General features: G+C 39.3%; 2 protein-coding genes across 9 annotated transcripts in view; both read right to left on the bottom strand.

Moving 5' to 3' along the window:
* POMT2 (protein O-mannosyltransferase 2) overlaps positions 1-1,029 on the bottom strand; it is a 53,712-nt gene extending 52,683 nt beyond the window's left edge. For all 4 annotated transcript variants that reach the window (XM_045562776.1, XM_045562782.1, XM_045562786.1 and 1 more), the window contains exon 1: positions 950-1,029. The gene's annotated coding sequence lies outside the window, so the exon portion shown is untranslated. The remainder of the gene's footprint in view (positions 1-949) is intronic.
* A 1,202-nt stretch (positions 1,030-2,231) lies between these two features.
* The window catches only part of TMED8 (transmembrane p24 trafficking protein family member 8), a 37,780-nt gene continuing 12,032 nt past the window's right edge, over positions 2,232-27,979 (bottom strand). Inside the window, exons 2-8 of one of the 5 annotated variants that reach the window (XM_045562866.1) lie at positions 21,432-21,513; positions 14,204-14,333; positions 12,253-12,379; positions 11,734-12,039; positions 9,760-9,888; positions 2,504-2,577; positions 2,232-2,426 (exon numbers count right to left, since the gene is read on the bottom strand). In XM_045562866.1, coding sequence (XP_045418822.1) covers positions 2,546-2,577; positions 9,760-9,888; positions 11,734-12,039; positions 12,253-12,379; positions 14,204-14,333; positions 21,432-21,513 — 806 coding nt within the window. In that variant the 3' untranslated portion in view covers positions 2,232-2,426; positions 2,504-2,545. Of the gene's footprint in view, positions 2,578-3,973; positions 9,889-11,733; positions 12,040-12,252; positions 12,380-14,203; positions 14,336-16,574; positions 16,626-21,431; positions 21,514-27,979 lie in introns of those variants that run through there. The other 4 variants (XM_045562857.1, XM_045562873.1, XM_045562848.1 and 1 more) reach the window with 4 other exon arrangements.

The following is a 27,979-nucleotide window of genomic DNA, read 5'->3' as shown; positions in this document are numbered from 1 at the left end:
GGATCGCTCAAGGTCAGGAGTTCGAGACCAGCATGAACAAGAGCGAGACCCCGTCTCTACTAAAAATAGAAAGAAATCAGCTAGACAACTAAATATATATATATATGTATATATATATATATATATATAAATTAGCCGGGCATGGTGGTGCGTGCCTGTAGTCCCAGCTACTCAGGAGGCTGAGGCAGGAGGATTGCTTAAGCCCAGGAGTTTGAGGTTGCTGTGGGCTAGGCTGACACCATGGCACTCTAGCCCAGGCAACAGAGTGAGACTCTGTCTCCAAAAAAAAAAAAAAAAAAAAAGCTATTTGTGTGGAATTGCTTCCAGTCTGTGGTCACTCTTGTCACACTGGCCCTGCTTGTGAATTTTCCAAGCAAGGAGCCAAAGAGCCAGGACAACAGTGCACCCAGAGGCCAGAGTGGATGGAATTGGCTCACATGATTACAGAGGCTAAGAAGTCCCACAATCTGCCATCTGAAAACTGAAGACCCAGAACAGCTGGTGGTGTAATTCAGTCAAGTCCAAAGGCCTGAAAACCAGGGAAGCCCATGGTAGAAATTCTGATCCAAGGTCCAGAGAAGATGAAATGGCCCCGCCCAAGCAGTGAGGCAGGAAAACAAGGGGCAGATTCTTCCTTCCTCCACCTTTTGTTCTATATCCAGGCCCTCAATGGATTGGATCGTGCCCACCCACGTTGGGGAGGGTAGTCAGTTTATCAAGACCATTGATTGAAATGCTGATCTCATCAGAAACAGCTTCACAGACTCACCCAGAATAATGTCGAATCTGGGTACCCCATGGCCTAGTCAGGTTGACACATGAAATTAACCATCACACCCTCCTCCCTCATCTTGTTTCCCCCCAAACCCAGACACACCTGTGCTTCCCCACAAAAACAGAAATGTGTCCAAGCTAAAGAAATTCACTCGACTCCTTTGAGGTGACTCACCTGGAAAGTGCTGGACTCTTGTGGGGATCCATCCATTTGTGCACCACCCAGAGGACATCTGGTTCTCAGCTACATTGGCTTTAGGAGGACAGTAGTCCATCTCCTTATCTCATGATGCCTTTGCAAAAGAGATTTTTGTATTTTAAAGCTAGAACCCATGACATGGGAGCTTTCCACATGGTCTGTAGCAATACAAACTGGTCTCGAGTCCAGGGCTGGGAACCATTCTTGCCTCCCTCTTCACCCAGAACCAAGGAGACAGCCTTAGCTCTCTAGGGCCTACAACAGCTTTTCTGGTGTCTCCTCTGGGATTTGGAGACTGGGGCTGTGAGGGAGGCAGGGAAGCTGGGGAGATGGGATTGGGAGGGCTGCAGAAAAGGCAGGTCCCAAGAAGCCACCACTCAGGATCAAATGAGGGATGGAAAAAAAGTAAGCTTAGGGTAGACAGGGGTGAGAGAGGTCCTGGCCTCCCTGGGTGGCCACAGCTCACGAGACAGGAGGAACAGTCTCTCTGGTCCCTAGGCCTGCAGTTTTGAGTCACAGTGAGGCTGTCCTGTGTTGCCAGCCCTGGGCCTCCATGGAGTCCAGGTCATCAACATGGTCAGCTGCCCTCCGGCTGTTCAGGAATGTGGAGACCTGAGATTTTCCCAGTTTCAGCTCCACCACACAGGGAACCCTCCTCCAGGGACCTGGGGTTAGCTACATGGGAGAGAGGATAACCCCCTTCTCTATTCTCAGAGGAACTGAGCTGTGGGCCAGGGAGTAAAAGAATGCACTTCTAAACCATCTTCCCAGCATGAGAGAATTCCCTCAAGCTCCTCTAGGGCTGGGCTCCTGATCTACCTCCATTATCCCAATACCATGCAATCTGACCAGCCTTGCTCCATAAACACGTGTTAAATTGAAAGATGTCCTTGTCCAACTGTGGCTGGCTACCCTCTCCCACCCCTCCCTGAATGTCTGTCTCCTATCCTCCCGTAACTCCTCTCTCTTTTGGGGGCCCTAGAAGATCATGAAGGAGCAAATACTTCCCTAGGTGCGTAGACTTTTCTTTAGAGGTCAGACAAAATGGCTCCAGGGCTTAGTGATAATTAAGCTTCCATAAAGGGTTTTGAAAACTACCTTCTCTGGAACTTCCTCAAGTCTGCAAATAAATTCTTATCTTCAGGGGTCAGATGTACCTCCCAATCCAAGAAAGTCTTGTGCTGCTATAACAAAATGCCTGAGACTGGGTAGTTTATAAAGAACAAATATTTATTTTCTCACTGTTCTGAAGGCTGGGAAGTCCAAGACCAAGGCAGCAGCTGGTTCAGTGTCTGGTGAGAGCCTAGTCTCTGTTTCCAAGATGGTGCCTTGAGCGCTGGGTCCACATGTGGCAAAAGGGACGGGAGGGCAAAAGGGCTAGTCCTTACTCATCTGTTCACAAGGGCAGAGCGTTCATGGTCTAATCACCTCCTGAAGGCCCCACACCTTAATACTGTTGCATTGAGGATTAAGTTTCAACATGAATTTTGGAGGAGACATAAACATTCAAACCATAAGAAAGACCATTACCTTCTGGGGGGACATTTTCCAGTAGGGGCTTCTCTCAAAAAGTCAAGTCCATGTTTCTGCATCAGTTGTCAGATCTGTGAAAGACAAGCAGCAGACACCTGATCCTGATATGCTGTCTGCCTAGCGTGGGAGTGGCTGGACACTGGTAATTAGATTCGAAAGGTCTTCCAACTCTATACTTCAGAGGAGGAAAGCAGGAGGGAGCTGCTGCAAGGAAATACTTTAACAACAAAGCAAAAAATACAGGATTTTGTTTCAAAGAAATCTGGATAAACACTCATTGGCTCCTCCTTTTTTTTTTAAGAGACAGGATCTTGCTATGTTGCCCTGGCTGATCTTGAACTCCTGGGCTCAAGGGAACCTCCTGCCTCAGTCTCCTGAGTAGCTGGGACTACAGGCATATGCCACCACATCCAGCTCTAACTTTTAAACATAACTTATTTAGCTTTTGATTCCAAGGTCACAGCAAGCATCATTCTACTTTGGGAGCATACTTAGAACTACGTATTATACTTAGAACTAAACTGCTGAGTTTAAGCCAGGACTACACGTGTTAAAGAACATCAAAGCTGAATGTCAAGAGCTGCAATTTGGGAGCTGTCTTATATAATCCTGAGCTATGTCAAGGTCAATGATATGACAGATAGGAGTGCTTTTTGAAGTCAAAAAATAATCTTAAATATACTATGTATTAGCAGTGACATACTATGTTCAGCATAACCAAACATGAATCATTAATGATCCCTGGCTACATGTAATCTGCCTGGGCTTTTTATTGTTAGCTGTGGTGTAGTTTAGCGGGCAGATTACATTAATTTAACTCACAATTATTTCAGATTCCTTCCTCCTTTATACTTCAGGCTCTAAAATATGTTACAAAGGAAAGCAGAGAATGATCTAACAGGTTTATCTTAGAATCACAGATATCACTGAAGAAAATATTTAAATGGCACCCCTCCCTGCTCAGATGTAAGTCCTTCTCATTCTATAGCAGACACCAGGCATGTGGAGAGGCAGTGTTTTAAAAGATGTCAAAGATAGGTTATAGTGTCATTTTCGTAAATGAAAATAAGCTCAATTAATATCACTCAGATTATGTTAATGACTAGTCTGATATCCAAAGTACTTGTTCCAAATTGGAACAGAGTATGTTCATGGGAAAAAGAGCATTCCTGGGGACCAAATACTGACATAAAACTCAATGTTCAATTTATTAATCATCACTAGAAACCCAATTTTTCCAAACCCAGCTCCCCATTCATAATATTCTACATGAATTTAAATGCAGATGAAAGATTATTAATCTTATGCTTAACTTTTTCTTAATTTGTAATTTATCTTAATTTTATGATTCTAATCAATTATAAGTAACATATGGATTTATTGAATACTTTTTAAGAGGAAGAGGAGAGATAAAAGACAAAGAATTTAAAATGTAAATCAGGTTCATTAAGATATAACTCAGTTGTTCCAGGTGCATAGTGAAAAAGTTTATTTATGACAGATTTCAAAACTTGGAAGAGAAGACAAAGAATGCACAAAAGCATCACAAAACTGTTACATAATATAAAAACACAAGAACCCAGCTATTTAAAGAACCATAGCTCAGGATCATTGGTGTACCACAGCAACACGTTCAGTGCCATAAGGTGATAAAATATGGTATTTTAAAAGAAAACCACTCAGCAGGACATAGAATTAAGTAACAATTTGGTACAGAGCTCTTTAACTTAGAAATCATAGGAGATGAGACATTGACAGCATTTCTCATGATAGGGAAACACATAAAACAAGTTGACTATAATAAATGATTAGCTGTTTGTATTTTAAAGACAAAGACAAAAGAGTGACACGGTTTCCCTTCTAGACCTCTTTTTGTAATGTCAGCATCAGTGCATGATATAGAACAGTAAGGAAAGAATGTCTTCATGGTTGCCAATTGCTTAAATATTTACCAAGAAAACATGATCATCTTTCAGTCAACTGATTCATCTGAATGCATGGCACCAAAGAAGGCCCTTCAGAAATATAAGCTAACTGTCATAAAATAGTTTAAGAAATCTTCAGGCACCTCCCTGTATTCCATTTATCCTTACCCAAAGTCTGGCTTTCTTATAGCCCATCACTTGGATTACCAAGCAGCTTTCTTCTGGGAATTTCAAAACACATCCCATTATTTATTTATTCATTTAATCAGTTATTTATTTTTAGAGACAGCGTCTCACTACGTTGCATAGGCTGGCCTAGAAATCCTGGGCTCAAGCGATCCTTCCACCTCAGCCTCCCAAGTAGCTGGGACCATAGGCCCCTGGCTCACTTCCCATTATTATTAAGGGAAAATGGGTACACCAGACTCATGGGTTACAGGATTGCTTTCTCCAGACTTTACTTGCTCTTTAACATGGCTAAATGGAAATAATTGAGCTTGATTAAATGAAAGCTAATTCACTTATGGGATAATAATCTCAGAATTAGATATGAATAGAGTTTTTAACATGGAATATCTTAGTAAAATATACTGTTTAGGACATGACAGAAGGAATTAAGATACTGTTTTCCAGATTATTCTTGGCCTGAAACTAAGAAGCAACAATAACAATCAATAGCACAGAATTTTACAGACTAGGCTTTTCAGCCCTGAATGATGAAGACAGTTCAGGAAGAGAGCCCCTTAAACTGCAAATTAAGGGCTCTTCAGGAATATTATATGCTGTAATATTTCAGACTAAAACTTTACAATGGTTCATGACCATTTATCAGAATTTTAGAAAATACACTTTGTCCTCTGGAAGTCATTTCATATATGTTATTTTACTCCCAGACAAGCCAAATATACCTGCTTAAAATAATAGAAAACTATGGAATTTAATAGAGAAGCATGTATCTCTATATTTCTAGGGCACCTTTTCATCAGGTCTTAGAATGAAGAAAAGCCATGACATTAATTCTGGTCCACGTGTTTGGGGCCTAAAAGAAATCAAGGTATATACAATGGAAATCAGATCAATTGTGACCAGGACTACAAATAATGTCCAAGCCAGTGTCTTGCCTTTGGACTTAAATTGTGAAGAATGACTATTTGTAAATGAGCCCCACTATCCACAGGCTTTAGGCAATAAATTGTGTTTTCTTAGCTTAGAGACAAGGAATTCAAACAGGAGGGACTTCGTGAGGCTTTCCTGGTTCAAACAAGGATAATGCAACACTACATAGGGAGCAGTGATTTCTGAGCAAAATTCCAGCTTTGCTCTCCTCTCCCCCATACCCCCACCTCCATCCCCTAATTTTATTCTGTTTTCACTCCTTACCATCAATTTAAACAGGCAGTTCTCAAGTAGCACAGAACTGTTTAACTCATCCCCCCTTCCCCTCCCCTAAAGCAGTAGTCTTTTATGTAAATATTAGAGTCACTCAATTCTACACCTTAGAACCACAGACTCTGGGGTTAAAAGGCAACCTTTTGCAGAGAATGGTCTTAAAAAATAAATATAAAAACAGACTTTAGGGTTTAGCTTTCGCCTAATTCTCTCCAAGAAGGACTGGGCAGGGCTCTTCAAAAACTTAGATATTTTCTATAGGTTATAAATTTTATGATAATATCTAATCCCACTGATTAATATAAGACAGATTTCAGATTTAACTCTTTCATACACATATTATCATGGGACAATATATACTTTCTTAAAAGTCTGAGTTTTTCTTTCCTAAATAACAGACAAAAATATTTTTTAAAGTGCATGAATTAATTCATTAAGAAAAAAATAACTATGAATGGTCTAATTTCAAGTTGTTACCTACTTCTATTATAAAGCTACATGTTTTCTGAGGATTGAGTTTTAATTTCATAGTCCTGAGGATGAGTCAAAAAGCAAGAGAATAGAATAGAGTCCTTCCAGAGCTTCACAATTACCCTCATGTTGACCTACCAGTTAGAGAGGAAAGTAGCAGAAATCACGGCCTGAGGGAAGAGGGAAATACAGCAGGAGTTCTGAAAGATGGAGACCAAAAAACATTTTCATGAAGACCTCCTCCTAGGTAAGCCATGGTGAATGAAACAGGTCTGCTGAAAATCAGGGGCTCTCTGACATACCAGTACTGATATTGTCTGTGTAGGGAACATTCTCTAATTAGACACTTGTCAAAAGGAACAGAATGTTAGCATCATCTTTGTTTAAACATTGGCAGTTTATAATTTTAAAATCCATGTGAGGTGGGTGTGTGTTTATATTTCTTTTTAAGTTTTCTGTTTGCTGAAGATTTTTCACAATAAAACACTGGGAAAAAAACACTTCCTTTCTAAAAGCCCTATCTCTCAACAGAATCGTAAAACTAAACAAACTGAAGAAATTGACGAACTTGGCCATTCTGTATAGAGAATTCCAATCTCTCCCCTACTATGTAGCACTTTCTTTCAATTGTTTGTTAATATTTTTTGTGCTCTAGAGAACAGGGTGAAGGTGAAAGCAAATGCTTTTCATTTCATTGTTTGGTTCCATAAACTTGCACAGGGAGGGACTAAGGAAATGACCACCTCTTAGAATTTGCTGGGCTATGAGTTCTCAGTAATTACCAGTGCTTCAGTATAAGATTTTGTCCCTAAAGTTCAGTTATTTCAGAAGTTTAATATGAGAATAATGAATGAATTAGTGAAAATATCTTCATTTAGTTATTTTGTGATAATAGAACAAAGAAACCAGTATGGACTAGAAAAGTGACCAGACAACAACAGGCACACAGAGGCAAGGGCAACAAGTCCCTCAGGCTTCCCTGATGCAACAGAAGTAGGATTACAAGGAAAATAGGCAAAGAAAATTTCATGGCAAATTAAATGATAAATAATGAGTAAGTGTTATCCTTGGGAATTTGCTATGTATGGCCTGACAGCTCCATTTTGAGAGAAAGTCAGAAGTTAATAATAAACAGGAAAAATAAACAAGCCTTTAGCTGACTAGAAAACAGCTCAGTAGAAAATTATTTTACAAAGATTATATTCAATTAGCTAAGGCATGATCAACTTCAGTGATGAAAGCTCAGCCATCTGATGGGATGATGCATGGCAAGTTTGCTTTTCACTGCCTGAACAGACGGTCACTAAAATAACTTCTTACAAGGTATAGAAATTTTGGCCAGTATAATCCTCTACAAAAAGCATTTGCAAATATAAAATAATGGAGGTATGATGCTGCTCAGAGAATGGGAATGCTATAGCAATCCACAGCATCCTCTCCTACTTAGGGTTTTGCTCCCAGGGGAAGGGGCAGAATCTATTGCCCTTCATCGTTCGTGATGCAGATGCTACTGCAGACCTGCTGGAGGAGTCCTGTTCGTCGAGTTACTGATGCTGTGGGGAGGAGAGGCATGGCGTGAGGCATCCGCACAATGAAGAAGTGAGCCAAAGGACGCATCATGCAGAAGGTGACTCCTCAGACGAGATAAAGGACTTTGAAATCCTGGAATCACAGGCTATCTCTGATTGGCCAGGCAATTCCTCTGCTCTCAATCCCCAGTGAATGGGCAGATCCCTCACAATTTAGAATTCCTCCCAGGGAATGTTGGGCTGCATCCTAAACACAGAGGAGATTGGCATCCCCCGTCTCCGAAGGCACAGATTCCTCCCCAGGCATCACAGGACTGACCTGCAGGAATGGAACATTATCACTTCCCAAATTCTCTGCAAAGTATCATCTTTAACTCCATAGAAGAAAGAGGTGCCCTCAGTGGCTCAGAACAGATGGGAAGCCTTCTGAGAAACAGATGGAAACTGTTTCAAAGGCAAAATGAAATGTGCTTAAAAAAATAAATAAATAAAGTAATAAATAAATCTAATTATTCCTCAAAATCCGAAGGCAGCAACAGACTAAGGACTAAGAAACAAGAGGGGACAGACGACCACTGAGGTCCCATCTCATTTCATTCTCCTTTCCACCTGAGGCCTGCACCGGGTGCTCTGGTGACCACTGGCTGCAGCACCACCTGCACTATGTGGCCCTCCTGGGCCTCAGGGTTAGTAGAATGGGAAAGGCTGTCACCAGGGAAATGCAAGCTTTGGTCAGTAAAGAACAAATACAATCAGCAGCAACAGTGAAGCTTCATTATCTTTCCTAAGGGACTTTGAACACCAAAAGCTTTAAGCCCTCAATGCAAGAAACCTAAATCCAGAAACTCTGGAAACCTGATTGGATTTCACTGCATTTGGTTCCAAAGCAAAATTTCTAAATGACACTCCTACTCTAAAGACAGAAAAAAGTGGTGAGGAATCTGGAGTGTTTTTTTAAGTCTTCTCTCACTAATGATACCCTTCCCTCTTTGATTATACAAAAAAATATTTAATTAATAACATGATTTTCACAGATGTAGGTTCTGAGATCAACTCAGTACCTAATTTCTACCCTATCCACTTTGACCACCAGTCCCCATGGGAAGGGAAACTAGTTCTTGGAACAGAAAGTAATAGAGGCAGTTTTTCTTCCCAGAAGATCTTAGGTTACATTGATCACCACTTTAGATTGCATGAAAGTTCTTGCTGTAATGGCAAAAACAAAGACTTAGGAAAGAGAAAAGAGGAGAAGTCTAACCACCAGGAATAATAATATCCCTCCAAAGGCAGTGAGGTCTCTCAGCCTATGCAGAGACCAAGAATAACCAGCAGGCAGGAATATGGCAGTGGTAAGAGACTGGACAGAGCTTTCTCCATCCAAAAAACTGGGCTCCTTCATGAACAATGTGCTTTTCCCTCTTCTGGCACCTCAAAAACTAAATAGAGTGGATACTATTAAATGCATCAGCAGTAAGAGCTCTGGGGGAGGAGACAGCAGCAATCTGAATGATAAATCTTGTACCAAAACAAATCTATTTTTAAAAGACAACATTCTACTTCCTTTGAGGCTCGTGGCTGATAGGTGCCTTCGCAGAGGGATTTTGCTGGAGTCTGAAGCAAGAAGAGCGTGAGTCAGGGACCACAGAACAGGGGTACTACACCACCATCTGCAGAAGCCAAGAAGGGGAAAAAGCTACAACGTAGGGTCGACAGTCAGGCATGCCAGACAGGCCAGGAGGCTCAGGAGCCTCACGCTGAACTTTTAGCTCTTGCCTATCCCGAATAAGAGGCACCAGCTGGCAGCCTGCTTCAGCCAGCAAATACAGCCTGCCCCCTGTCCCAGCAGTCCTTCAGCTAGTGTAGTAGATGTGGAAGTAGAGAGTCTTGTTACGCAGCAGGGAGTAGGAGTTGTCGAACTTGAGCAGGTAGATGCCCTCACCAGGGTAGTCATGGCTGCCAGCCTGCACATCTCGGTGGCTGTCCCGCCGGTACACAGGCATGACCTCCCCATAGCGACCCCGCAGGGAGCTCCTGGAGCCTCTCTCCACGTCTCCAACTGGAACAGGTTCTGCATGAGCAAAATGGCAGAGTGTTTGGATATGAGTTCAGAGACTGAATAAGTCCTACCTGAAGGTGAGAAGAAGGACCAGGTAACCCAGTGGCTTTCACGACAGGGAGAAGCTACTGCTCTCCTAAAGGCATCTGGAAATGTCTGGTGATCTTTTGGTCATCACACTGGCTGCTAGAGGATATTGGCATTTAGTACCCAAGGGTCCAAGAGTGCTAAAATCAGGATAATATCTACACAACAAAGAAATGCCAATAATGTCTCCATTGAGAAACAATGATTTAGCCTGATAGGAGCCTTCCTAGTTCCAGAAGCATCTGGACATTTCTGAGGGGAGAAAGAGACATTTAGAAGGAAAGACCTTGACATCCTTTCATTCAACAGGTAAAAGGACTAGCTAACAGAAGTAGGAAATGCAGATAAACATGCTGTATAGAGTGACCCTAACACTTCTACTAGGCTTCCTAAAAAGTAGCAAATAAGATATGAGGTTCTCCTCTTTTCTAAACACCTGTAGATTTCCCTGAAGACTTGCTTTTCTTTCTTTTTTTTTTTTCCTTCTTTTTTCTTTTTTGAGACAGAGTTTCACTGTCACCCAGGCTACAGTGCAATGGCATCATCATAGTTCACTGCAACCTCAAACTTCTGGACTCAAACGACCCTCCTGCCTCAGCCTCCCAAGTAGCTGGAACTATAGGCATGCACCACTATGCCCAGCTAATTTTTCTTTCCTTTTTTTTTTTGAGACAGAGTTTGCTCTGTTGCCTGGACTAGAGTGCACTGGCATCATCATAGCCCTCTGCAGCCTCTTACTTCCAGGCTCAAGCAACTCTCCTGCTTCAGCCTCCCAAGTAGCTGAGACTATAGGCATATGCCACTACTCCCAGCTAATTTTTCTATTTTTTTGTAGACATGGGGTCCTGCTCTCGCTCAGCCTGGTCTTGAATTCCTAGCCTCAAGCAATCCTCCTGCCTTGGCCTCCCAGAGTGCTAGGATTACAGGTGTGAGCCACCTCACCTGGTCCAGACTTGCTTTTCTATGAAAAAGCAAATTAAGGGATTGATTTTTATTTTATTTTATATTTAGAGACGGGGTCTTGCTCTGTAACCCAGGCTGGAGTGCAGTGGCACAATCATAGCTCACTGTAACCTCAAACTCCTGGGCTCAAATGATAAAGGATTGATCTTAAGATTATATTTAAAAAATCAAGGAATAAGACCAATGCTTAGAACCTGTTCTTACAGTACCCCCCAAAATGCCTCTGGGTCATCCCTGAGTAGACATCCTGAGTGTAACAACTGGAGTGAAGCACAGAAAACACTTTTAAAACTGCTCTGGGCATGAAGTAAAGAAGTGACCAGTAGTCAGCCAGCTAAGACAGTTTGGAGTAGGGAGGGAATGGAGACCTTTAGCAAATTATAATCACTCGATTTGGTTCCAGGCCAGCAATAAATATCCCAAAAGTAAGAGAGAAATATAATCTTGGGTTCGTATGCAATCTGAAAAACCCTGCCTCTCTATCCAGCAGGGCTGACTCACCCCCTCCCTGCCCCCACCCTATCTCTGTCCCCAGGATGTTGGGAAAACAATGACATACTGATTAAAGGAAAAGAAGCTTTGAAATAAGGCATCAATACCAACCCTACCAGAATGTTCTCTGAGGGTCTGACTTTGGCCTGCACCACTCAACTGAGCTTATGATGCTGAATTCCTCACCCACAATGCTGCTGGATTCCTTATCTGCATTCCAAGGAAGAGGATGACTAGCACAACCCAGGAAGTGGTCACCAGAAATTAGGTTGAGCCAAAAAAGGAAATTATAAGTTATGTTTAACTTAAATTTACCTTCAATCTCCTCTTCCTCTTCCTCTTCTTCATCCTCATCCTCACTGGAATCACTGACCTGCACAGTTATGTCAGTGCTGGTTACAGGGGTCCAATCAAAATAAACTCCAAAGCCAATGTCATAGTCGTCAGTTGCAAACTCCCAGCAGACACGCTTCCCTTCTGGGTGGGTAGGTACCCGGATGGTCACCACCTCACCCCGCTTCACCACGAGACGGCTGTTCTTTTCTTTGCCCAGCTTGCTTTTGAATTCCTTCACCTTGGAAAATGTCCAGATGCATGGAGGAGCCATCAGAGGTGGTGAGACTGAAAAGATAGGCAGCTTACTACTGAGAAACCACAAGGAAGTGCTGACACATCTGCCATTTTGCTGGGGAGGCTGACACAAAGATATTCTTTCTACTGGCTTCTCTGACTTCCTTTCACAAGTCATTTTCTTATGTTCCTTCTGCTGCCTGTCTTTCTTAACATATTTATTGGAAACAAAAATTCCATGTTCTGTACTCCCAAAGGACTCACCTTTCCTGTGGTCCCCGAGAAGATCTGCAGATTCCATATCAGCTGAAAGAACATCTATAGCTCCTGTATGCTCAGACTGGATCATCACAATGTCCCCAGACCGTTGTGGAACTTGATACTTGGCCATCTGCGCAACAGAATTCTGGTTAAAGGACATATTAGGTGGCAGATTCCAATCAGCCCTTTTCCAAATGAAGACTGCCTCCCCGCTCCCGGTTCTATCACCTCTACTAGCCCAACTCAAAGCTTCACATGTTAGTCAACGTTCCTTCTCTTTCTTCCAAGTACAAGTTGCTAATAAATTCTACTAATTTTTTTAATGCTGCCAAAATGTTTTCTAGTTTAAAGATTCTTTCTTGTTCTTTCCTACCTTTAGCACCTTTCCCACTACAGACCCTTTATAAAATCTGGCCCACAAAAATACTCCCAGCTTGCTACTCCCTTTTGTATCAGTGGTGTTTCTGGGCCTTGCCTTGGTCTCGCCTCACCTGCACAGTACCTCCCCGTGGTTCCTCTCATGACAGCTCTTGCACCTGTGGTTTAGTTCAACTCCCACTCTGCCACACATCCTCCTGCTGCAATTCCCACTCAAGGGTTACTTCTACATCACTGTCAATCAATTCTCCAAGGCACTGCAGAGAGAGAATCTGGTTTATAGTGTCTCTCTCTCTCTCTCTCCCTCTGCCTCTCTCATCCATGGCCCACCTCAAGCTACAGGTTGTCTCAGCCTCTATGTCACTAACAATGTTCAATAAATAATCACAATTTCGCCTTAGACTATCCCCAGGACTTGCATTTAAATAGTCCATTTGCTGTCAGATGTACTTCCATGTCAGACCTGCATGGAAGAATACAAATGACATTTGATACTCAAAGCCCCTGCTAACCCATGCAGGAGCCTGCTATCTCTCCCTGGTGGGTGTCCCTTCAAATCACTCAGATTAGTGTTCCTGGTTTCATGTTATTATGCCTTTATTTCCTATCCCTTCTCCAAACAGTCGGCAGGCAACCAACAAGAAATCTATACCAACTGCCCACTGGGGAGAGCACATCAGTGAGTCAGCAATCCAATTAAGAAGTCGGAATTGTATTTTTTAGAAATAACTAAATTAAGTTTGTAATCCATCCAGGCTGTATTCTCATAATATCTGTTTTTGAAGAACAAGCCTTCTAGTTCTTCTCATCTCTAGCACTAAATGAAGTGAATCAGACTTTGGCTAGTGTGTGTGCTTAAATGAATCCTTTCTTTTCCAAAATGCTAAACAAAGAATTTAGTTTGCAACTTATTAGCTGCATAGCCTCAGTAAAGTCACTAATAGCTTGGTCTCAGTTTCCTCATTTGTTAAATGGGGACACAATGGTACCTATCTCACAAGGTTGTTTTTAAGAGTAAATAAAGTGTGGTGGATAAAAATGCTTGTAACTATAAAGCATTATACAAATGTAATTATAATGTTTGGTGTTGCCTTGTCACTAATTATTAATTGTCACTAACACCAACTGTTATTATAATACATACGCTAATAATCATACAAACAACCCCTACCTCCCATACCTCCATGGCAGCGGGACCACTACTGTTAATACCACTTCTACAAAATCTTTACCATTAATACTGAGTAGATCTACCATAAGAAAATTAAGACTAAAACACAGTCCAATGACTTCAGGCTCCTCACATCAGAAGGATTTTAGGGAACACATGAACATTTATTCTAACACTTCATTTTTTGAATAGGTGCCTAGTACTGGGTACTAGTAAAATGCTGGGCCCTGTGAGAGATACAAATAATCATTCCCCAAATAATTAAAAAGGAGATGCCCTATAGGGAGCAAAGAGAGAATTCTGGGAGCCACCCTCACAGTGGTTTCTAATTCCAACCTGTCTATTACGTGGCACATTCTGGTGCCACAAACTCCTTTTATAAGATGGCCAGAATATGCTCCCTACCTCGTTGAGGACCTGGGCCTGGTCTGTAGACAGCAAATCCTGTTCCACTAACGCCTGAGCCTCCAAGGCACCAGCTGCTTTCTGCAGGTCTTCCTTGGCATCCTTACTCACTGGAGATACCATCTGTGGCCTCTCAGAGGAAGAGATCATGTCAATTCTAGGGCTCTTTGAAAAGGCAAAATAGTCCTGGAAAAACTCTGAAATAAAACAACATTCAAAGGACACCCCCACCCCTCCCTTTCCCTGGCATTTAGGTCTATTGTCACTTTAGCAGACCACTGCCCAGGGCTGAATTGGCCCACAGTGAAACAGTGACAATGTCTAAAGGTATACAGACTGACAAAGCCAGGTCCCAGGAATCTGAGAACCACGAAAAAAAAAAAAAAAACACATAGCTCAGTCACTTGAGATGGATGGACTGCAGGTCTGGTTTTCTTTGTTGTGGTTGTTTCATTTATTTATTTCAGTTGACAAATAAAAATTGCATATTTATATTTATGGTACAGAATGTGCTGTTTTGTTATATGTATTCATTGTGAAATGATTAAATTAAACTAATTAATATACCTATTCATCACGTCACATACTTATTTTCTTATGGTGAGAATGTTTAAAATCTGCTCTTTTAGCAATTTTCAAGTACACAATATATTTATTGTTTTATTTATTTTTATTTTTTTTGAGATAGAGTCTTACTCTGTTGCCCGGGCTAGAGTGCCCTGGCATCAGCCTAGCTCACAGCAACCTCAAACTCCTGGGCTCAAGCAATCCTCCTGCCTCAACCTCCCGAGTAGCTGGGACCACAGGCATGCACCACCATGCCCGGCTAGTTTTTTTCCATATATATTTTTAGCTGTCCATATAATTTCTTTCTATTTTTAGTACAGACGGGGTCTCGCTCTTGCTCAGGCTGGTCTCAAACTCCTGAGCTCAAATGATCCGCCTGGCTTGGCCTCCCATAGTGCCAGGATTACAGGTGTGAGCCACCGCACCCGGCCTAGTACACAATATATTAACTATAGTCACCATGCTGTGCAAAGATCTCCAGAACTTACTCCTCCTAACTGAATCCTTGTACCATTTGACGAACATCTCCCCATGCCACCCCCGGGTCTTACTAACCACCATTTTACTTTCTGCTTCTATGAGTTCGACTTTATTCCTCACTCTGAGGCACATCATTTGCTCCACACCAGAATTTCAACAAAAGTAGAGTTAGAATCCCAATTAGGATCTACTCACAAAACTACTACATAAAAGCAAAGGGAGGAGGCCTCAAAAGCCAGAGATTGATCACCAAAACAAAGGAAGTGCAAACTATTAGCAAGGCACTCCACACTACAGTTGTCTCAGGGGCAAAGTCTTTTAGCAGTTCCATTTCATACCCTATTCCAGTTTACAGATAGACCTATTCACTTTCTCTCCCTTTTTAAGCACATTAATCAACTATCCCAATGACTTAAAACACAACCATGTGAATAGCTGATTTTAAAGAGTCAAGGGAATGATTTATGCTCTCTTCCATTTCCCCTCGCTTCAGAGAGACTAGAAAATGAGTTAATCCCACAGAACTGCTTTTGAAAAAAGAAACAAAGAAAAAAAAATGAAAAAAAAAGAAAATTAGTTAAGTGCCAGCACTGTAGCACAATATCCCAGGCCTTTTGGAAATCTGTTGCCAATAAAAGATGATATGGATTTTTTTGAGCAGTGGTTATCAAAGTATGGTCCAGGACATTGGGGGTCCTTAGGACCCTACAGGGAGCTGTTAAGTCCAAACTTTTTCATAATAATACTAAAATGTTATATCTCCCTCTTCTCATTCTTATTTTCTTAAGAGTGTGCAGTAGAATTTTCCAGAAACTATATGACATGTGATCTCTTAATGGAATAAATCTAGAAGCACAGATGAAAATCCAACTGTGTTTTATTAAGCCTGACATCAAAGAGATTTACCTTGTTTCTCTTCTCATTACACTATTTGCTTTGGAAATTAGTTGTTTTTAATTAAACACATGTTATTTATACTAGCATGGAATGAGTTCATTATTGTTTTTAAATGAATAACTATATTCTAATTTTTCAGTTTTAATTTCTAATATAGTAAATACCGACAGATATATTGTAGATATAACCCACATAAACAAAAATTCTTTGGGATCTTCAATAATTTTTAAGAGTGTAAAGGTCTGAAAATCCTTGCTTTAGCACATTGTTTCCTCAGAGAGGCTGAGTAAAGCACTGGGAAATGGTACTATAAACCTCGTAAGGGAAGCAGAAGGGGACTTTATTTTAGAGTTTATTAGTTTCTCTCTCTCTCTCTCTTCCCTTTTTTAACATAAACAAGAAAAATCACTCCTAGTTTATAAATTACCTCTTCTTCAGATAAAACAGCCATCTTTTGGAATATCCAAATCACTCCAACCTAGCTCAGAACAAACAAGAGGTGATTATTATGAGAATCAGAGCTGTGGGATACTGTTGATTATTATAGGGTCATTTACGTAATCCAGTATAAACTGTAAACTGGTCTAGGCCATGAGCCTATGTTAATGCTCTTAAACCCAGAAATTACAGTTCATTTTTGTTTCTTGAGTGTTCATCATTTGTCTCCTCTACTAGAAGGTAAGCCTGGTGGTAGGTACTGGGTCTTACGCCCTCCGTACACACAGCATCTGGAACTCAATGCTGTCGCATGGGACTCGAAAGCTCTTTGCACTTTGACATTGCCTTGAATCCCTGCTTTGCCCAGGTCACTCCAGCCACAATGGCCTCTTGAATCCCTGACAGTCCTCAAACACTCCAAGCACACTTCCAACTAAGAGTCTTTGCACTTGCTGTAGCCTCTGCCTAGAATACTCTTCCATAGTTAACTTATGGCTTCCTTCCCTCAGGTTTCTGCTGAGAGGTTTCCTATAGGTCCACAGACAAGGCTTCTTCAGAGACTTCATAGGAAATGAGTGTTATGAAAAAATACACATGGTTTTAAAAAATTTTTTTGTGCCAAAATAAACTCATACTCACTTGTTATGACATGTCTCAACAGGATCTAGTTTGAGGCACTAAGAAGGATAAGACATTAGTTTGAAAAGAGCCCCTGTCAGAGCAACATGACTTCTGCTAAAATTGAAGCAAGAACCAACATTTTTATGGTGACACAGGTAGAAGAATGGTGAAATCATTAATCCTTTATGAAAAGTTTATGAGGACAATTCCCTAAACAAATCAGCAGTTCACAAATGGATTACTCATTTTAAGAAGGGACAAGATGATGTTGAAGATGATGCCTGCAGTGGCAGATCATTCACATCAATTTGCAAGGAAAAAATTAATCTTGTTTGTGTCCTAATCAAAGAGGACAGATGATTAACAGCAAAAACAATGGCCAACACCATAGACATCTCAATTGGTTCAGCTTACACAATTCTGACTAACAAATTAAAGTTGAGAAAATTTTCCACTCAATGGGTGTCAAAACCATAGCATCCAGATCAGCTGCAGACAAGAGCAGAGCTTTCAATGGAAATTTTAAACAAGTGTGATCCAGATCCTGAAGCATATCTTCAAAGAACTGTAACAGGAGATGGAGCATGGCTTTATCAGTACAATCCTGAAGACAAAGCACAATCAAAGCAATGGCTACCAAGAGGTAAAAGTGGTCCAGTCAAAGCAAAAGTGGACTGGTCAGGAACAAAGGTCAGGGCAACAGTTTTTTGGGATGCTCAAGGCATTTTCCTTGTTGACTTCCTGGAGGGCCAAAGAACAATACCATCTGCTTATTATGACAGTGTTTTCAGAAAGTTAGCCAAAGCTTTAACAAATAAACACCCAGGAAAGCTTCACCAGAGAGGCCTTCTCCACTACAACAATGCTCCTGTTCATTCCTCTCATCAAACAAGGACAGCTGTGTGAGAGTTTTTATGGGAAATCATTAGGCATCCACCTTATCCTGATCTGGCTCCTTCTGACTTCTTTTTGTTTCCTAATCTTAAGAAATCTATATAGGGTACCTATTTTTCTTTAGTTAATGATATAAAATAGACTGCTTTGACATGGTTAAATTCCCAGGACCCTCAGTTCTTTAGGGATGGACTAAATAGCTGATATCATCACTTATAAAAGTGTCTTGAGCTTGATGGACCTATGTTCAAAAATAAAGTTTATATTTTTATCTTTTAATTCAATTTTTCCATGGACTTTTTGAAGTCCCCTCATATAAAATGGCTCACCCCTCCCTGACTCTGTGACATTTTACACCCTTACCCAGCTTCATTGTTCTTTACTGCATTTATTACTGTCTGACATGATAGGAATCATATTTTGTTGATTTCAAGACACACATTGGTTTTTAGATTTTAACACAACTGTAGGATGGGAAGTCTTAAAAATTGATGATGTCTTAAAACTGCCATGGGCCTGGACTGACATCTAGTCCTTCCACAGGAGACTTGCATTTGCTCTTGCCAGTACTCAGGAATGCTACCAACCTGAGACAATTTGAAATTAAGTTCTCTGTTTGAGGGTTTTGTTTAAACCACACTAACAAAGGGAATTTAGAAAACAAACTAATGACTACTGACTTGTGGTTCATATTCTCAGGGTAGATAATTTTCCCTCCTATTACATAGTACCAAATTTGAGATAATCAAGTTTTCCTGCTGTCATTTTCTATGTGGAGGGATTTTTTTCTTTGTCTATCTTTTCATTCAAGGTGCAAGCTTTTAAGTGACCCAGCTCTAAGTGGGGGTCTCCTATTAGACCCTCTGTCTTAAGGATTTTTTCCTTACTTGGTGGTACATAAAATAGCAGCACCTCTTACAGTTGATGGCAACTTAACATTCTAAGAAATACAATGTACATGTTTTCTGTCTGCCTCTCCCACTAGAATGTAAGCTCTATGAGAGCAGTGACTTGGACTGTTTGTTCATTTGTGGTATCTTTAGCACCTAGAACAGTACCAGGTACATAGTAGACTCTCAATAAATGTCTGTTGAATGAATAAATATTAAACACTTTTATAATTTTTTTAGACAAGGTCTTACTGTGTTGCCTGGCTATAGTACAGTGGCATCATGATAGCTCACTGCAACCTCAAAATCCTGGGCTCAGGCAATCCTCCCGCCTCAGCCTTCCAAAGTAGCTGGAAATATAGGTATGTGCCACTATGCCTGACTAACAAAAATATTTTCTGAATGAATAAATAAGTTAATTTTTATTGGGGAACAGAAGAGGAATTTTGGATAAGACTATTATTTATAACAAGTAAGACTGTAAGAGTTCATCTGAATCACTAGCCTGACCTTACTGTGTGTAGCATCTAAAATTTAGTCTCTTCTTTGCCTTTGTCCATGCTACTTGAACAAATGTGGTTCTTCTTATTAAAAAAAATTTTAAATAGGATATGCAACAGCCACATAAAGTTAATATTCATTAGCATTTTATGCTCTGGAGAATTGGAGAGGGTATTTTGGGAAAGGTAAATTGCTAATCACTTGATGCCGGTGATAAGCCACGTAAAGGAAAAACTTCCACTTTAAGCCTTCTGGTTTGTGCTGACCTGGAGCAGGGAGGCCATCCTAAAGCACAAGGAGAGCCTGGCCAGCTGGCCAACCTCACTGGAAAAGAGAGAAAGTCGCGTTGTTTCCATTTCCAATAGACACAAAACATAAGCACTAAGCTTTGAGGGTCACACTTGCTAGATATTTTTCTTCACTCACTAGATTAAAAAAAAAAACAAAAACCTTTGTCTAAGAATGTTCTGTGTCTCTCACTCAAAAAAATTTATTTACTCTTAGGAGGATAAAACAATTCTGTGCCAAAACCTATCCCTCAAAGATCCTTCAAACGAACACGTACTGAAAAGGGATAGTGGCAGGAGGAATGGAAAGAGGAGTTCTCCTCAGGGGACTTGATAAGAATATGAAGGTGTCTCAAATAATCAAAGCCTTTTGCCTTCTAAAAGGATTGTTACAGATAATAACTTAGAAGCTCTAAGTACAGAACTCAAAACCTTCTATTGTTAGTTATAAGAATAAGCTATAAAGTGGAACAAACCTAAAGCTATGTGAACTTGGGCAAATTATTGAACTCACTGTTTCATTTTCCTCATCTTAAAAAGAAAAGTAGATATACTTATTTTATTAGAGTTGTTATGAGGATTAAATGAAATAATACATTTTAACATCTAGTATAATATTTAGCAAATAGAAATATCTGATAAAAGTAACTACTGCAAAAAAGAAAAAAAGTAGCCCCAGCTACTTGGGAGGCTGAGGTGGGAGAATCACTTGTGCCCAGGAGTTCAAGGCCAGCCTGGACAACCTAATGAGACCTCATCTCAAAAACAAAACAAAACAAAACCCCAAAAAGTAGATAATTTATTATTATTTCAGAGAAACATTCAATAAAGAGTAGCTATTATATTATCAACTACATTATAATTATATTAATCATGTGAATTATTTCACATACAAAAGTAAGAGAAAAAAAACTTCTAAATAGAATGCAAGAAGTAAGAGATTTTTTAAATACCTTGCCATCCCCCTCTATCCACAGCCATTAATTTTATATGCAGCGTGGAGACCACAGGTTCTACTGGACAAAACTGTACCATGAACTGATCAATTGGACTACAACATCCACTAGCTCAGTCTTCCAAAACACAGCTTTTCATTAATTATTCCATTAATGTTTCCTGGTTTCCATTCATTCTAGGGCTCAGTACAACTCTTCCCTTTCTGTTATACACTTTGATATCAATGACGGTGGGTGGATGAGATGGACAGAGAAGGAAATTAAGAATGAAAACCTAAAGGTCATCATAATGGTTTTATCTGAAAAATTACATAATAAAAAACTGACTCCAATTGTCTGTGTGTATGTGTGCATTTTATGTATAAAAACCAAACACACATTATCTTGCAAGCTCACCTGGGATCTACTTCAAATGTTTTAACACTTGAATATGGTCTTAAGGAGAAGATAAATAAGGACTCTACACTAGACTATTTGTTACAGTTTTATTCTCTGAAAGAAAAATTTATAACCTGAAATAAATCTGATACTGCTCCTAAACACACTTGAGGGTTGATTAATAACAGAACTATCCATACCCTTTACTTCAACTTGTCTTCCCCCTTAAAGTCACTGCCTACTTCTTTAACCAATTTCTTATCTCAGATAAGATAAAACCTCTGGAAGTATTTTATCCAAACCAGCTGCTTGTCCCTACCTGTTAGGTGAGGAACACGGTTCTGGATCAGAGGCAGAGGCCGAAGGAGAAGTGACCTTGGCGTTTTCTAGATCTTCATTCTCTAGAAAAATCACAGAAAGAAAAAATTCAGTATCTGAGAACACAATCATAATTATCTTGTATCTTTAAAAAAAATCTAGCAGTTTCAACCAACTTCCTCTTTCTAAAAATATTCTGGGCATAAACTTTATATTATAGGAGGCCCAGCACATAAATTATTCAAAGTCATCATATTCAAGTATTCTCAGTAATAACCCATTCTTAAAAAATAAGTCATTTTCTAAAACAAGTCCCCATAAAATTAATCCTAATTTAAGAATCATATTTCTCAGAAAGCAAATGGTTAAACCATGTAGAACAGAGAGGGCATAGTGGGATGTAGGATTAAATGAACTGAATTTAATGTCAAAGTATAGAGTATCACTTCTGCATTCAATAAGCTCAGATCACTGTATCTAAGCTGAGGTAAAAGACTTTTATAATTTCATTCATTTATTCATTCACTTATTCACCAATAATTAATGAGGTGCCCTCAAAGAATATATAGATGAAATGCATAATAAAGGCCACGTGCCAGCTCACAAGAAGCCTAGGGCTGGCATTATCATTGCCACTTTGCAGGTAAGGAAACTAAGGCACAGAGATAGGATTCAAACCCAGGTAGCTGTGCTCATAACCATCAGGTGATAACTTAAGGTGTTTTTTTCTCTCTTACCAAGTTGTGATTTGAGGGTGATACTTAGTTTATTCATTTAATGGCCTTTCCTTAAACACTCAAATGGCATACGGTTCAGTGCATTTAGGTAGCCCCTCATTTAATCCCCTTTAGTTAAGACAGCAAGAAACTGACGCCCCACATCCATTTCTCAATACAAAATACAACTTACTGAAATAAACCTCAAACGCTAGAAGTGTCAGAGTTTGGTAGCAAAATAAAAGTGAAAATGACAGGCAGATATTTGTCACCCAACCTTACTTAATCTAATCTCACTTTTTGTATGCAAATAAGATGTTTTTCTTTTGGTCAATTTATAGGTGGAAAGAGCTTAGGGGCCAAGCATGGTGGCTCATACTTGTAATCCTAGCACTTTGGGAGGCCAACCTGGGAGGATCGCTTGAGGTCAGGAGTTTGAGACCAGCCTGAGCCAACAGCGAGACCCCATCTCTACAAAAAGTAGAAAAATTAGCTGGGCATGGTGGTGCACACCTGTAGTCCCAGCTATTCAGGAGGCTGAGGCAGGAGGATTGCTTGAGCCCAGGAGTTGGAGGTTGCAGTGAGCTAAGGTGGTGCCACTGCATTCTATCTTGGGTAAAAGAGCAAGAGCCTGTCTCAAAAAAAAAAAAAAAAAAAAAAAGACAGAGCTTCTGCCAGTTTTCCTCCTAACAAAAGAACTGAGCATGAGACTCTCATCAGCTGTTTCTATCTCTGCCACTCTGTAAAGAGGCCCATTTCACTTAGGGATAATGAAAATACAAAGTTCTCTGCTATGTTGACCTAAGTGAAATCTTCTTCCTAATAAATTCTACTCTTTGATCACTCCTCCCCACAATACCCTTTCAAATGTTTACACTCTGCTGTCACATTTCTGTAAGTTCCTCCTCCCAGGCTGGTTGTCTCTACACTACCTGGCCTCTGACCATGCTGGCCTTGTTGCTGTTCTACTTAGTTGATTCCTTTTAAAAGAAGGAGCTAGAACAAACAACTTTTTCAGGTGTGTTCTAATCCATGCAGAGTACACTGACAATCACTCCTTAATAAGGACACAGTATTTCTTGACATAATACCCTAATCAGGCACTAGATTTTTTAACTGCAAACTTTGTTGGCCTAAATAAGTCAATCAAGATCTCTAGGGCTTATAAAAATAAACTTTTTTCCAAGCCCACTCTCTCTTATGCTCTAATTTTGAAATAGACTTTTGGAAAATAATTGACTTTTGAACTTAAATTCAGGACTTCACATACCCATATTATTTCAAATTAACTTTTTGAAATTACACTAATAATGTTTTGTTCATTGTAAAAAAAAATACAGGTAAGAAAACATTTTCCATCTACCCTTCTAGATTTTATTTCCTTTTTTAAAAATTTGAATATACAAATAATCCATTATTCACTGTAGAAAAATCAGGAATACAGATAAGCAAAACAAGAAATTAACTAACCATAACCCTACTAACTTAAAATAACCACTGTTAACATTTTGATGTATATCCTTTCAGAAATATATTTATACACATATACATACACATAGGTATATATTTCTATATATGTATATATATGTACATGTGTGTGTTTCTGAAAGGACATACACCAAATGTAAATAAACATTTTTCATAAACATTTTTAGGGTCAATAAAAATAGGATAATATTGTAATTTTAAATGGCTGCACATTATTTCAATAGGCTAGCCGATTCTTTCTTTAACCAATCCCCAAGCTAGTGATTGTCTCAAATCTTTCATTGTTTTAGACAAAGATGCTAATGTCTTTCACTGTTAAAGACAATGATGCTATATTAGAGGTATCTACAATCCCTTCTTAAGGACTTCCCGTCCACAGCCTTGGAAGTGGTGTTTCCTCAGACCAAGGTACACTATGCCGGCCATAGCTCGTTGGTTTGGGGTGAACATCTGCCCAAAAGCCAGTCCAGTTATCTTCTCTAAAATCTGGAGTTGGTACCAGAGACCAAAACATACTGTAGAGAGCCTTGGTCAGGTCAGGTGCTAAGCCTGCCATTTGGAGAATCTTCACAGGCCATTAAAAGCAGATAACTCAACAGAGAAAATAATTTTCAAACAGAGGACAATGATGCATTCAAGCAAAAGGAAAGAGAAACGAAGGGACCCATGGGTCCAGGAGGGAAACAGATTCAGAGAGGCTACCTGGCCACTCTGTAAGCCCATGAGGTCCAAGTGTGCCCCCACAATTGGGGTCTGTAAGAGGCCTTACATACTAACAATGAGCTCTTTTCTTCTTACTTTTTATTGTGAAATGTACCACACATATGAAAGACTGCATGAAAAGAAAACACAGAGCTAAAATATGAATAATATAAACACCTGCATACTCACTAACTAGGTGAATTATTAGTACGTTAGAATTCCCCTGCCCAATGCCCCTTCCCAAACATATATCCTCTGTTCTGAATTTTGGGTCAATTATTCTCTTTTTCTTCTTTATATATTTTAATCATATGAACTACTGCTGTTTAAAAACTTTATTGTAGAAACTGTTAAACATACACAAAATTAGAGAAGAGTACAAAGACTCATTACCTCTCTTCTCGACCAGATTTTACTTGTTCTTGTTTCATCTATCCCCACCTCCCTGCCCTGCCCCCACACACAGATTATTTAAAGCCTAGACATCATTGTATCCACTATTACATCCATTTAGAATAAATCTCTAAAGAAAAAGACTTTCAGCATAGGTACAACATTATTACTCCTATAGAATTAGCAATTCCTTAATATCACGTAATACCAGTCCATGCTCAAATTTCTCAATGACCTCGCAGAATTTCTTTTTAAGAGCTGGTTTGTTTGAATCAGGATCCAAATAAGGTTCACACACTAAATTTAGCCTACATGTCTCTTAAATCTCCTAATCTATATCAATTCTCACCTCATTGTTCTGTATACGATATATTTGTTGATATTTTTAAAAACTGACCTGCGTATTTTCCCAAATTCTGAATTTGGCCAATTGTGTTTTGAGGGCATCACCTAACAGATTCTTCTACCCATGCATTTCTTGTAAACTGGTCATAGATATAGAGCTTTGCTGTCTAGTACAGTAGATACTAGCACATGTGGCTAAATTTAAATTAATTAAAATTTAAATTTAAAATTCGGTCTACCAGTCTCAACCAGCCACATTTCAAGTACTCAATAGCCATGATCTGCTAATGGCTATTATACTGGACAGCACAGAGACATTTTCCTCATCAAGGAAAATTCTATTGAACAATGTTGATCTGGAGGCTTGACTAGATTCAAGTTCACTTTTGTTCTTGCAAGAATACTTCAGATGTGGTATGCGTAATTCCTACTGCATTACACCAGGAAGCACATAACCTATGGTTGTCACAGCTTTAACGAAGTAAAGATTGATCACTGGGTTCATGTTTTCAGCCTAATCCACTATCAAGCTCCTCCTTATCCTTTCACCTAATGACTTTAGCAGGCATTCGTAATCATGGTCTAAAATAGATTGATAATTTCATTAAAACTGGAATATGATTTTTCCAATTCTAGCACTTTCTACAACCAATAGTTGGAATTCTTCTGTTAAAAAAAAACTTTCCCTCATCAACCATTTGGCTACTCCGAAATAGTCATAAAAGAAGGGTAGGATAAAGGACAGATTATTCACCAATTGCCAGAATACTGAGTTCAAATCACAGCAACCTCCAAAGGTGACCAATAATTTGTTTTTTGAAATATTGCTATAAACACATGGATTTTAACATATTCTATGTGTTTCAAGTTTTTCCTAACTTTGGCCTGTAGGAGCTCCTTAAAGATGGCTCCTTGTGTCCTTTTAAGATGAGTCCAGCAGTCTTGCTTATTGCACAAGTTCCAAGCTCAGCTTATAAATGTCCTGATCCAGACCTGGAATCAGCCATTTCTCTAAGGAGTCCTGGTTCATTCTCATGGGAAATGGTATTTAGAGACCGCAATCAAGGTAAAATATTATACCTACACACACATACATGAACACATATATCATGAACATCATATATGAATATCATATATATGTACATATGTAAAATAAATTCATCCAAACACTTTGAATTCAGATTACATGATTTCTACTTAACTTTATTTCTGTATTTGTAATTCTCAGTATTTTTGTAGAAAATACTGGGATCTTAATAATATTCACATATATACACATCTGCTTTTTTCTACAATGTAAACATAATAGTTTAAAAAGAATAATAATATTATTACTAAGAATATGGTTAATGATATGGAGGTTAAAATTTACTTGTAGTTCTTTTTGTTCTTATGATATATATATATCCAGTTGGCATGTTCTGTCAAATTTTACTGTTTTAAAGTCACTTGAAATAATAACTATGCATCTGGTCATGCCACCATGACCATGTGGCTATGCCACAAAGTTCATTTGTTTCATTTTGGTTTTGACTGTTAAAGATTCCTGTGGATTTATTCATTCTTTATTTATGGTGATATAAATCATTTTCATATTTCCAAAGTCAAAACCTTTTTTTTAAAGGGAACATTCAGAGAAATCTAACCTGTCTCCTTAGCTCTTATCTTCTATCATTTCTTTAAGAAAACATAAGCAAATATACAGTTGTCCGTCAGTATCCACAGAGGACCGGTTCCATGTCTACCCTTGGATACCAAAATCTGCCCATACTCAAGTCCCAATATCGGTCCCATGGAATCCACAGATACAAGAAGATGGCCTTCCATATACTGGACTCACATGGAAAATATTATACTTTAAATCTGCATTTGGATGTGGATATGAGCCCCTGGATACAGAGGGTCAATGTATTTATTGAAAAAAATCTGCCTATAAGTGGACACAGGGTAAACTGTATATGCATATATTCCTATGTTACCCCCTTTCTTAGATTAAAAAATACACATTCTTCTGCAACTTGTTTTTATCACTTAACAACATAGCCTAGAGGAGCTTCTACATTGGTGCAAGACATCCACATGCCAGAAGGGTGATATACCCCAACTCCACAGGGACAGAAGCTCCTGCACTCAGGACCCTTCCAGACCTCCCCCATGTATCTCTTCGAATAATATCCTTTATGATAAACCAGCAAACAAAGGCAGAAACTCTCCAGATGTCTTCCAGTAATGTCCAAGCTTTTATTCCAGTGTCACAAAAAAATACCAGTGACCTATCCAGGACAACCTCCAAGCACCCGAAGACATTTACTGAAGGAGTTGTGTTAAGTTTTCATAACATCTGCTATCAAGTAAAAATGAAGAGTGGCTTTCTACTGGGTTGAAAAACAGCTGAAAAAGAAATACTAAAGAATATTAATGGGATCATGAAACTTGACCTCAGCCAATTTCAAATGTAATTCAAATTCTATGGTATAGGATGATGCTGTGGTCGGCATTCTGACAGTAAGAAAAAATTTACAGTTCTCAGCAGCTCTTCATCTTCCAATAAGTATGACAAATCATGAAAAAAAATGAATGGATTAACATGGTCATTCATGAGTTAGGTCTGAATAAAGTGGCAGACTCCAAAGTTGGAACTCAATTCATTCATGGTATATCTGGAGAAAATCTTTTAATAAAAGATTACACAGACCTTCCTCTTACTTTTTATTTATGTTACTGTATATATTTAAGCTGTATAATATGTTTTAATATACAGATAGTAAAATTGTTACTATAGTCAAGCAAATTAACATATCCATCATCTCACAGTTACCCTTTTTTTTATTGTGGCAAGAGCACCTAAAATCTGCTCTTTTAGCAAAAATCCCAAATCCAATACAGTATTATTAACTATAGTCCT

This window comes from Lemur catta, chromosome 1 (genome assembly GCF_020740605.2).
Source record: "Lemur catta isolate mLemCat1 chromosome 1, mLemCat1.pri, whole genome shotgun sequence".
Classification (NCBI taxonomy): domain Eukaryota; kingdom Metazoa; phylum Chordata; class Mammalia; order Primates; family Lemuridae; genus Lemur; species Lemur catta.
Note: the sequence above shows the minus strand (reverse complement) of the source record. Positions and strands in the feature narration are given on the sequence as shown.